This window comes from Solanum lycopersicum, chromosome 1 (assembly GCF_036512215.1).
Source record: "Solanum lycopersicum chromosome 1, SLM_r2.1".
Taxonomy (NCBI): Eukaryota; Viridiplantae; Streptophyta; class Magnoliopsida; order Solanales; family Solanaceae; genus Solanum; species Solanum lycopersicum.
Window position 1 is genome coordinate 18,408,730 of NC_090800.1, and position 12,685 is coordinate 18,421,414.

General features: G+C 32.6%; 1 protein-coding gene across 1 annotated transcript in view; it reads left to right on the forward strand.

The window, feature by feature from the left end:
• Positions 1-11,812, forward strand: part of LOC138341633 (ethylene receptor 2-like) — a 30,472-nt gene extending 18,660 nt beyond the window's left edge. The window contains exons 2-4 of the mRNA XM_069293112.1: positions 3,582-3,763; positions 4,454-4,469; positions 11,535-11,812. Coding sequence (XP_069149213.1) covers positions 3,582-3,763; positions 4,454-4,469; positions 11,535-11,812 — 476 coding nt within the window. The remainder of the gene's footprint in view (positions 1-3,581; positions 3,764-4,453; positions 4,470-11,534) is intronic.
• The last annotated feature ends 873 nt before the right edge of the window (positions 11,813-12,685 follow it).

The window sequence follows — 12,685 nt, forward strand, 5'->3', positions numbered from 1 at the left end:
TTTTTCTCCCATTATTTGTCCTCAATTAATTGAAATATTTTTATCTTTTGAGTTATCCCAATACGTTGTTGATATAATTATGAGGAACATCTCAACTATATTTCTTTTCACTTTTCAATATTTATTGTTATAACAATATTGTGAAATTACTATGATCATACAAAATAGTAAATTCTTTGAAATTAACTTCATCTCCATTAAAGACTCATTGTCCTTCACTTGCAATACAATTTTCTTACTTAAATAGTCTTGATTATAGAAAGTAAGATACGCCAATATTGAAGATGGAAATATAGTTAAGGTGAGAATTCTTCATATTCCCTTTAGCTAATGATGAAAGAGAATGTGGACCATCTGCTCGAGGTAATAATTTTGTGCCCTCCTAATTTGATGCGCATAATTCCTTTTTGTAGCTAAAAGAAGGTTGAAGACATAGTGGATAAGATGGAGACCTGGCATCGATCTATTGTCCGCATCTACTTTTACTTGTTTGCACATTCTTCATGCAAGGCAATTCAAACCAAAGGTAGGATTTTCTACCTTTTGAGTTTTTGATATAAGTACTTGAACACGAGCAGGGTTTCAATGAATACGATATTCCTCTACTATATAATTCTAATGGTTAGGGGGATATAATTTCTTTAGATTTTTTTGATTACGGTGTATTAGAGTTTTATATCTAAAGAGTAAATCATCGTTGGTCATTGTGCATATGGGGAGTTCATTGAGAGAATCAACAAATTCGATTCATATTGTTCTCAAATTTTTGGAGGAGCTAGAAAATCACCAGGATTACTTCATCTTTGTTGATCAATAAATCTATTATCATTATCTATAATAGATGAAACCATCTGCATGTAAGTTGTTGTGAAGAAGGATGAAGGTATTTTCTATATGAGAAACTCATGAAAATCTTGGAACTTTCATGTTTTAACTATTTTGAAAATATTACGTTAGTGACATTTCTTTACAATATATGATATTTTTATATATCCTAAATTACCTCGAAAACCCTTTTTTAAAAGATTTTTTTGGGGTCATATAGAACATTTTATTAATTATCAAAAAATGAAAATAATGTTTTGGCCCAAGCCCAACCTAATCTGATTAGGGTAAAGCCCACTTTTATTAACCCTAACTATAACATATAACTTTAACTTCCTCTTGAGTATACTTTCATTTCTTCTTACTACTTGCTCACTGCTGTATGTCACTCTTCTCGATTCTTGTGAGTTGTACCAGCTCTCTATTCCAACGTTCTCATATCTCTTCTTCTTATACATGAACTGTCACTCAACCAAGGTAATAACTCATATCTTTTCCCTTCCTTTATTCATTACTGATGAAGTCGATTTGAAGTAACTTGGATACCTTAGAAGATTAATTAAACAAGCATGGAAGGTTTAAAATACACTATTAGAAGATTAATTAAACAAGCATGGAAGGTTTAAAATACACTAAAATTAAAATTAAGAAAGAGGTGACTACATTTTAAATAATTTATAGGCTAGCCTTTTCTTCATTTTAGCTCAAGGATATTATTGTAACTAGCTTAGGTTAATTTATCTACTATTATAAATAACAGAAACTAGGATTTTTCTTGGGGGGGGGGGGTTTGAATGCACATTTAATGTTTAGGCTACTTTGTGAAATTGGGAAACCCTTACATCTGTTCAATTTAATCTTCTTGATTGTTTGGGTAACTCTTCACATTTATGAATTAAATTTCTTTCACCTTTAGATTTTACTCTAGTAATTCACTACGTTTTAGTTGATAGATCATCATTTTTTCTTCTAAATCTCCCTGTCTTTCTTTCTATTTCTTAATAGTATATTTTATTTCCTTTATTGTTCTTGCACCTACAATTACATCAAGTATCTCTCCCTCTTCCTTTCTATTTCTAAATCATATATCTTGCTTGCTTGATCGTGATACTAGGTAAGTCTATCCTTCAAGCCATAAAAAGAAGAAATCACCTAGATTTTTCCACTGGTGAAAATTGTACTTGATACCTCATGGTTCTCAACTCACTTCCTTATTGACCAGGTAATGTTTTGATTGTATGCAAAAAAAAAAAAATTCTGATGCAGAAGGAATTTTCCTTCTAGTGAACAATATATTGAATGACCTTTTTATTATGTTCTATGAACCCTACTATTCTAGGTAGGTATTGAGTACATTTTGGCGCACCTCCAATATATGAAGTTCTTTGTGTCTTCATAATTCAATTATTGAGTTATTGTAGTGCGCGGATTGGAAGTATAACTTTTACATGTAACCTATATATCTATTCCTTCTCGCCCTAATCCAAAAAAAACCCAAGAGAATATAACCTAACTAGCTTAGAATTGAGACGTGATTGTTGTTTATATCAATTTTTGTTTGACAAATGACTTTACCATAACACCTCCTTTTATACTAGTATGATCAATATATGTTAGCTCTATTAGTCAGTTAAATTTTTCTTACTCTGATATTGGATTATTTAGCTTTGGGTGTTATAGTGGATGCTCAGGATTTATTATTGTCCATATACCTAATGGAAAGTGGCACTAGGCTTGGACCTTAGTGATCCATAGCTTATGTAAAAATATAGGAAATAAGAGGAAACTTGTTAGCATTGTGTGTTGCAGGAGTTATTATTGTCCACATATCTAATGCAAAGTGTGATTGGCTTGGACTGCAATGATCCATAGTGTCATGTCCCACAATCTAGATTTGTGAAGAGGTTAGTAAAACACTCTAGAACTTCCTAGGTATACTCAACAAGGCTTTAGAATTCCCTAAAATTTGTAGAGAATTCTAGAATAGGAATGGAGTGTAAATTTTGTAGGGAATTGTAAAGTAAATAATATTTACCCTTAGGCCTTTAGGAGATAATATCAATAAAGGGCCTCTCATTGAAAAAATGGTCCAACCAAGTGTAAAACATTCAACAAAGTAATACAAAGCCTTTACCAAAAGCTTTTCAAGTTTTTTTAAGTCTTTCTTGCATTCTCTTAGCGGTCTTAGTTTCAAAAGTCCTACTTGAGCTTACAAGAACGTGAAATATTGTGAGTAAGTTGTCAAGGTTTGCATGAAACATTAGTTAGACTCTATGTCTCCGAAAATGTGGTATCATATCAAAGGTTTGCATTAAGGGAATGACTAATAAAGGAGATGTAAACGTTGCTAGCACCACCAACATAAGGATGGATGGTGGAAGGAAGATTTGCAAGGAAAAGAAGCACCACAAGAGTAGTAAGGAAATGTTGTTCGACCCTACGCCAAGAAAAAGGTGCTAACATTACACCCACATTTGACCATTAAAGCAAGTGACGATGAGTACGGTGTTGAGTCTATTGACACCATCATCGGAGAGGAATGGGTCACAAGGGTTCAAATTGCGAAATAGACCGTGGAGATATCTGGCCTTTGCGTTGAGGTTGATGAAAAGTTCAAGACTCTAGAGGATATCACCCTTAGGAAAACAACAACATCCACAAGGATTTGGAGGGGCGCCAACATCCCTAGTTCGAGATAAAGAAGGTTATTACTTTCTTTGAGTGTCGGCTCTTTGATGCGCTACGTATGATTGCAGCCATGAGAGTCGAGCAGAAAGCACTCAATGAGGGCGTGAAAGCTGAAGGATCTACGTCAGCCAGCCGAGATAGGGAAGCCAAGGTCGAGGCTCTTAAGTTACCTATGTTGAAAGGAATCCGTGATGCCCAAGAAGTGGAGAACTTCTTATGGAACATGGAGAATTACTTCAAGTGTAGTCAGGTAATGCATGATAAAAACAAGATTAACATTGTCGTGTTGTATCTTCTAGGCTTGTCAGAGTGTAAAACTTATAAACTCAAAGATGATACTTGAAGTAACCATAGAATGGAGTTCCAATTTTTGAAGCTTAGGGTAAGTAGTCTCCAAAAACCCTAAATGAAATTGGATTCATCTTGTAGAGTCCCTCAAAATTTTGATGTCTGAAATGTCAAGTTCTTGTCCCATGAAATTTTTTGGGTCGCATAGTTCACTTATTAGTCTTACTGGATAGAGTTTTATTGGTTGAGGTCGAATCAACTATTCCAAAAGAGGTCTTATGCTTCGATATGTGGGTTCTTTGTCGAAGCCAGTATCAACAAAGATCTCTCTCTAGCAAGGGACTCAAAATCATCTCCAAGCACCTTTGGGAAAGTAGTTCCGCTCTCCAATCCAAACGTGCTTACAAGATCTTATTTCTCAAAATCCTTAAAAGTACAAAATATCTGCATTTCTCAAGATGAAGAATGTGCTTATGCAAGATAACCTAGACTGCAGATTGAGCATAACATTATTATTTACAAAAGTAGACCACAAATAAGTAATTAGTCTTGGACACTCTCAAATATTTGAAATAGAGATGTGTTGTAACAACATAATCTAGCACTACATCTCCAAGAAATTCCAAGTGCTAATAGCATCTTGGTATTTCAGGTAGCATTTATGATCCGTGAGTTAGAGCTTTAACTAACAACGAACAGTCACAAAACTTGTAATGTAGTAGTGATTTCCAAGTATCGTATATTGGCTAGATTCTCAACATTCACGAGGAAGTTCCTTAGCATAAGTGCATCAATAAAATCAATGTCCATCCTGATCCATTTCATAAGATAACGTTTCTACTTCTACGCCTGAGCTGCGGTAGGTACCTATTAGTACCTCTACCATATTACCTATTCATAAGTCCTAAATAGATGTATACTGATAGAATATTTGCGAAAAGAATATCCAAGTTAGCTAAGTGATTCCAAATGAAACTTCTGCAGGCATTTTTTTGTTGTCAATACTTTTAAAACCTTGGCCGTTGGGATAAATTTTTTTAGTTCGCCCCATAAAGTCTAAAGGTGCTAGAGACATATAGTAATTGGCAAAAAATTCTTGACCTAGAGAATCTTATTAATCTAAGGTATACACGTATGAGAGTGAATCTTTTCGAGGGGAATATAACAGATTCACTGTGATACGTGTATACCTTAGATTTCATAATATTCTCGAGGTCTGGACTCTCTCGCAATACCAATCTGTCGTGCTATAACCTTAAGACTTTATATGGGAAGAAGTCATGCCGAATAAACTTGAACTGCAAGCCAAAACCTTGTATCCCAATTGCTAAGGTTCTGGAAGTAATGACAACAAAGAAATGCCTCTAGAAGTTACATTTGGAATAACTTGGGAAACATGAATACTCTATTCTCAAATGTGATTTTAGTATACAATTTTTTAAGACTTATGAATGTCATCGCAACGGTTTTCTCAAAATTAATAAAAATAAAATCATTTCCAATGTTACACTGTGCAAGTTTGGATGTGCTCGTAAAATATCTAAATTCATCTATAATGAACCATTCAATCTTAAATGTGAATAACTCCTGATTATAATTTTCGAGTTCACTACTTTGGTTAAGAGTGACTATTGCCTTCAATAAAAATGTATAGTAAGCTAAGACAAACGATTAGAAATAGTAAGAGGTAGTTGATGTGGTTGCAGCACTAATAGGTGCCTACCTCAACTCGTGTGGGGAAGTAGCGGTTTAACCATTTATGAAATGACTTTTGTTGCACAGTAATTTTGTCGATACAGCTATGACAAGACACTTCCCTGTGAATGCTGAGAAGCAAGTTAACATGTCTGGTTTTTTGAATCCCTGCTACATTACAATCCTTCACTCCTTGTTGAACCTGTAACTCAAGGATCATACAAGCTACCTGAGATTCCATGATGATATCAACACTAGGAATTCTTCGAGATACAATGCTAAATTATGTTGGTACAACACATATCTATTTCAATTATTCAAACTGACTCCATGACTAATTATTGATTTGATGTATGCTTCTATAAACAATGAATGATATGCTCAATATGCAGAAAAGGCTGGCATGCACAAGAACCTTCTTCATGCCAGACCAAATCTGCAAAGACACATATGTTGTACTTTTTAGGATTTTTGAAAATCGGATCTTCTGTCTACCTTCGTATGGGAGTCTTAAACTACTTCTAATTGTGCTTGGATATGCTATTGGGTTCGTTGTATGTGCGATCTTTGTTGATTCTAGATCCAAAAACTTGACAGTCGTAGACATAAAATTTGTTCAATTAGGATTCTACTCCTAGTTTACACTATATAAAGGGTAATGTATCCCTTAGAGAGGGATCTTGATAGTTTCATAAATTCATGAAATATTTACAAAGATATCAAGATGTGGGTGGACTCTTCTTGATAACAAAATACTTAAAAAAAGGATCCATAGAAACCTATTTACATGGATATAAAATAAAATTCATTTAAGGTGCAAATTATCCTATAGAAGAATCAAAAGAGGGACATAATTGTACCCAAATTGTTAATTAACAAAATATTTTTGTTTCATCCTATTTATTTTGTGGTGGGAGTTTATTTTCTATAAATAATACTTCGTGCAACAAATTTTGTCTCCTTGAACCCTCGCAAATATTTATGATTTCTTTTAGGGTTTGATTAGTTCGATTGGAGTTGATTAATATGTAAAATTCGTTAGACATTGACGAAAAAAATGAATATTCATTGATAAAATCATTCATTCCGTAGTCTGAAAGTTCATTTGTAGAAATTAATTTATTAGACGAGAATAAAGATAGATCAAGTGCCTTTGGGGTCATCTCTTACCTTCTATGTTGTATTTAACTCTCCAAACCTTGGAGATGCACACACAAGAAGAGGCCTTATGTTTAAAAATGTATGAAGTATCTTTTTCAAAGCTAGAATCAACAAAGATCGCACCAACAAAGGACCCAACAACATCCCCAACCACATTTGGGAAAGTAGTTTCACTCTCCCATCCAAGCGTAGACACAAGATCCAATTTCTCAAAATTCTCAATAGTATAACATATCTGCCTTTGCATATTTGCAGATTGAGTATATCATTCATTATTTACAAAAGTAGACCACAAATAATTAATTAGACTTGTAATCAGCCTCGAATATTTGAAATAGAGATATGTTGTAACAACATAATCTAGCATTAAATCTCCAAGAAATTTCAAGTTCTAATAGCATCGTAAAATCTCAGGTAGCATGTAAGATCCGTGAGTTAGCGTTTTGACAAGCAGCGAAGGGTCGTGAAATTTGTAGTGTAGCATTAATTTCTAAGTACCGTACATTGACTAGCTTCTTAGTATTCACGATAAGGTGCTTAAGATAGGTATATCAATAAAATCAATGTCCATCCTAATTCATTTCATAAAAGATAAAGCTCCTATATTTCCCGTCCAAGCTGAGATAGGTACCTATTAGTGCCTCGACCACATCAGCTAATAGTTGCCTACCTCAGCTCGTGTGGGGAAGTAGCGGCTTTACCCTTTATGAATTGTATTGGGTTTCACATTGATTTTGTTGATTCTGAGAAGCTAATTAATGTCTGCTACTTTGAAACCTTTCTACTTACAAGTTCCATGATCCTTCATGGTTTGTTGAAACTCTTACTCACGGATCATATTCCACAATGATATCAACGCTAGGAATTATAGGAGATGTAGTGCTAGATTATATTGGTGCAACACATATCTTATTTCAAATATTTGAACTGACTCCATGACTAATTAATGATATGAGGTAAGCTTCTGTAAACAATGAATAATATGCTTAATCTGCACTTAAGGCTGGCATGCACAAGCACCTTTTTTGAGAAATTGGATCATGTGTCCATGTTCGGATGGGAATCTGAAATGTGTGATCTCTTAAGACCTCTCGTGGAACCATTGATTACACCTCAAACAATTTAACTCCAACCAATAAGAGAGTTAAGTGAACTATGTGCCCAGAAAGGTTATTTAAAAAAGAAATCAGTTTCTTCATGAGATAGAGACTCGACATTTGTAGACATCTGTGTGGGAATCTACCAAATGAGTCCAACTTCAGTCAAAATTCTTGAAGACTAATCCTAATTCTTGAAGACTAGAACTATATCCCTTAGAGAGGCATCTCAAAAATTTCATAAATTCATGGAACATTTACAAAGAGATCAAGATGTGGTCAGAATCTTCGTGAACACAAATACTTCATGAAAATCCACAAAATCCTCTTTACATAAGATCAAATAAACTCCATTTTAGGTGCAAATTATCCTAGAGAAGAATAAAGAAAGGGAAAAATTATACTCAAACTGTTAATTAATAAAATATTCTTCTTTCTTCATATTTATTTCGTGGTTGGAGTTTATTTTCCATACATAAAATTTGTTTCAAAGAAATTTTGTCTCCTCGAACCTAACTAAAATTGATAATTTATTTGGGGTTTTATTAGTTTGATCCAAGTTGAAGAATTGGTTAGAATCCATTCAACATTATTGAAAGAACTGAATTTCATTGATCAAATCATTCACGTAATAGTCAAATAGATTGTTTGACGAAATTCATTAACCAGAAGAGAGTAAAGATAGATCAAGTGTATTTGGGGTCATCTCATACCTTCTATGTAGTATTTATATCCAAATAGTATGGATATACACACAGAAGATTTACTAAAGTTTAACTTAAAATTATGAGTTTCTTCTGACTTGTTATGAGATGTTACAAAATGTGGAGTTCGACAGAGTGGATTACACTACTTTTCACATGTGTGGACTATCTAGGACGTGGTGGCAGCCTGATGTCGATACTAGACCAACATGTTCACTCCCTGTAACTTGCTAGAAGAAAAGTGATAGTCAGTTTGAGAACTTGACTTAAGATGCTATTTCAGATTGATTTTTGGAAAATTTCATGCCTTGTCTCACCATGCTTTGGTGATTTTACCAGATGAGACTGAGAATTTTTCAATTCATAAGAAGTTTAACTTATTATATCCGTGTAACAGCTTATCAACAACCTTATCTGGAGCTTCTTTTCAAAGAGCAGTCACGGTGGTCGTTGAGCTTATGCGCCACATGGAATTTAGGGATTTGGCGGACAACAAGTCTTGCACTTGTTGTTATTTTAGTGGTACCTCATCCAGAGGGTGATCCTTAAGGAGGGGTTTCATCCTCGGTTCAGTATACATATTCATGCAGTTATATAAGTGTCTGAGGGAGGTTATATTAGACAAAGTTTCTACAACGTAGGTCAAAACATATCAGGGTTGCTATTAAAAGTTTTTAGGTTACGGTGACCATTCAATATATTCGGATTCTTCTTAGTAAATGGTGGTTCCTAGTCCTATTATGAGTGTGATGAGTCAGGAAAAATCAATAGATATTCAAAAAAACTTGGAGCAGGAGGCCGACATCAATAATGTTTTGTAACGCTATTGCTTCATTTCATTTTTTATAAAGTAAAGTTTGGAAAGTTCTTTCTTTAAAAATGAGTAAAGTATTGAAATTCAACTTGGAAAAAATGAAGAATTTCATAGTAAAAAACTAATATTGTAAAAAGAAATGTTATTTAAAGAAAGTGAATACAATTTATATACAATGACTTCTATGAGAAAATGACAATGAACAAGAAAACACATATTTCTTTTTACCTTATTCGCATTAAATGGTCTTGATTCATTCAATTCATATTTGATCGAATTAATTTTTTTGTGAATCTAACAACTAATCATTAATGCAAGGTATGTCAATCTGAAGAAGAAAAAAATTGGATCATAATTTAGCAAGTGATTTATATCCTGTAAATAACACTCAAAACTTTTCTTTGAAAATGTAGATATTTGAAGAAGATATGGTGTTGGCATGTTCAGCGCGACGTCATGGATAGAAAATCAGAAATGATGACTGCGAAATTCTTACATTCCATTACCAATTGACGGCGATGTATTCTTAAATTTTCGTAAGTAGAATGTTAGGTTTAAGTACGAAAATTTAGAAAGGTATTGTAAGTGTATATATCAGACAAATTTTACTAATGAAGAACATGATAAGAGTGCATTCATAAAGTTGTGACATATAAACATACAATGAATTGTAGAGATTATTGGACAAACTAAGGGATACTCCATCTTTTTCATAAATCTCTCTTTATTTCTATTTAATATGTTTTACTTATGATGTTTGAAGAATTATGAGTTTTCACTAATGTTTTGTTTGATCCACATTTATGATGGTTTTTACAAAATAAAAATTATCTACGAGATACAAAATATATTCAAAGATGTATTATCTTTTCTAAACCCTAGGTGTTGGAGCAAAAATAATGTATCACAAACTGGTACAATCTACACTAAATTTTATTTTATTTTCAAACAAAATGTTTTTGGTTTCATTTTATCATTACCAAAAAATAATCCCACTATCACTAAACATCAAAACTTCATTGTTAAAATATCTACAAAAAAATTGTCAAATAATACTATTACCTATATACTTTTTAATAAAGAATTTCTTAGCTAATTCATGTGTTTATTAAAAAATCACTAATTGATTGTTATATTTGATAATCGGCTCCAACTAATTCTTCATTAGCTTTTTCTTCTTTCATTGTCCAAATCTATGTTGCATATTTATTTTCTACACTAAAAATAAATCTAAAAAGAAAAAAAAATTATGACAAGTCAAATTGCATAAATATTCCAAGAGAAAAAACATCATATTATTTTTGGTTTCTTTCTAAACTAGAAACTCTTCCTTATTTTAAAAAATAAGATAAAATAAAAATAGGGTTAGATAAAGATAAAATGTAGGAATGGATTACAAAGTAGGAGTCGAACCCTCATCTATAAGTTGAAACTTCAGCTTGTTTATCAATATAGCTACTCAGATTCTCTAGCTAGTAATTCTTGGTATGTAATGATCATTATTTCTCAATGAGTCTGTAAGATTATTTACAGTTGACAGCAAAAAGGTAATATGGTTATTGATATCTTTATTCATGCTATATTTATGTAGGAAAAGGTTTCTAAATTTTATCAAACAATAAGCTGAACAAAGAATAAAGTTAAATGAAGAAAAAGGATTATAATTCTAATGACAAAAGGGAGAATAGTTATGAAGATTTGATAAAATCATTGATGTGATGAGATCTCACAAGCATTGTTGTCTTTTAGAATCTCGACTTCCCAAGACAAGTAAATACATTGTTAATATAAATGTTATAGTTTCTTATACTTATAATTTGTACTTCAGTTATAAACTAAAACCTTGACAATTAAAAAGAATACCTTATTTCTTCTTTTTAACGTAATGCTCTTTCTTCTTTAATCTATTATGAAAAAAAAGTATTTTCTTAATTAAAAGACAAAAGACATAAATACACCATCGAAGTTGTCCCATATTTTCATAAATAAATCTCACCTTTCAAAGTGTCCTATCACCCCCACTAAACAACTATATATCGTTGTAAATGGGTCATAGACCATTTTTCACTTTCATTGACAAGTTTCACGTGTCATTTCCTTTCCTTATTATTAATTATTTAATCAATTTATGTCATCTTTCCCAATTTAAACCCAAAATAGATTTGGTAGCCCTAATATTTTGATTTTTATAGCAAGTACTATGTTGCTTCGGATTTCAAAGGTGTGATGCCTGAGTTGATGACACTCGTTATGCTATTTTAGTTTTGGTTATTTCGAATGCAAATGATGATTGGACCTATAATGAGATAGAGATAGTGGAAGTAGTTGCTGATCAGGTGGTTGTGGCCCTATCCCGTGCGACGGTTCTTGAAGAGTTAATGAGGAAGAAACTAGAAGCGAGGAACGGTTTGCTGCAACAGGCTAAGAAGAATACCGTGAAGGCAAGCCAGACAAGGAATTCGTTTAAGAAGGTAATGAACAATGGGATGATACGACCAATGCAATCGATTTTGAGTTTGCTTTCCATACTTCAAGATTAGAACACAATGGTGAGAACGAGCATCGTTCTGTTAAACTTAATAAATGATGTAATGGATATACCTGACAAACACGATGGGAGATTCTTAGTAAAATGATGTCTTTTCAGTTGCATTCACTTATCAAAGAGGCTTCTTGTCTTGTTAAGTGCATGTGTGTTTATAATGGCTTTGGATTTTCCATGGATGTTCCTATTTTTTTACCTAATCTTGTTATGGGTGATGAGAAGAGAACGTAGACGACTTTTCTTCAAAATATAAGGGTCGTGTCGGGTCGATTTAATTCTATCCTAGGGAGTGAGCCACACGCGCACGACGTAAACGGGGGAATGGGTAAAAATGACCCATTTACAATGATATATAGTTGTTTAGTGGGGTGATAGGACACGTTTAAAGTTTTGGTGTCTTTATGAAAATATGGAACAACTTCGATGGTGTATTTATGTCTTTTATCTATTTGGAACATGATGAACTTTGAACTTCATATCTTTTTATCTTTAAAGACATGCTTAATTTGACTCTATAAGAAACAAAAACATTCTAGAACTTATGGTCTTAAATATGTTGTAATATCTTGCGTGACTATAGAACTTCTGAATAATAGTATGATAAAAAATTATAGCTTGATTATTTTCAGATACAAAAATATGTCATATATATTTTAATAGATTGATGATAAAATAGTGTTACATAAAATCGAAAAGGAGTATATGACATGTTTTATACAAAAAGTCAATTTTAATTTTTTTCTTTTAAAACTTATTGTGAGGTCAAATTTACAATACTGGATCATAAACATGGATTATATATTAGTTGTTAGTGCTTATATTTTTTGAGAAAGATCTATGTTATGCTTAATAAATTAAGCAACATATG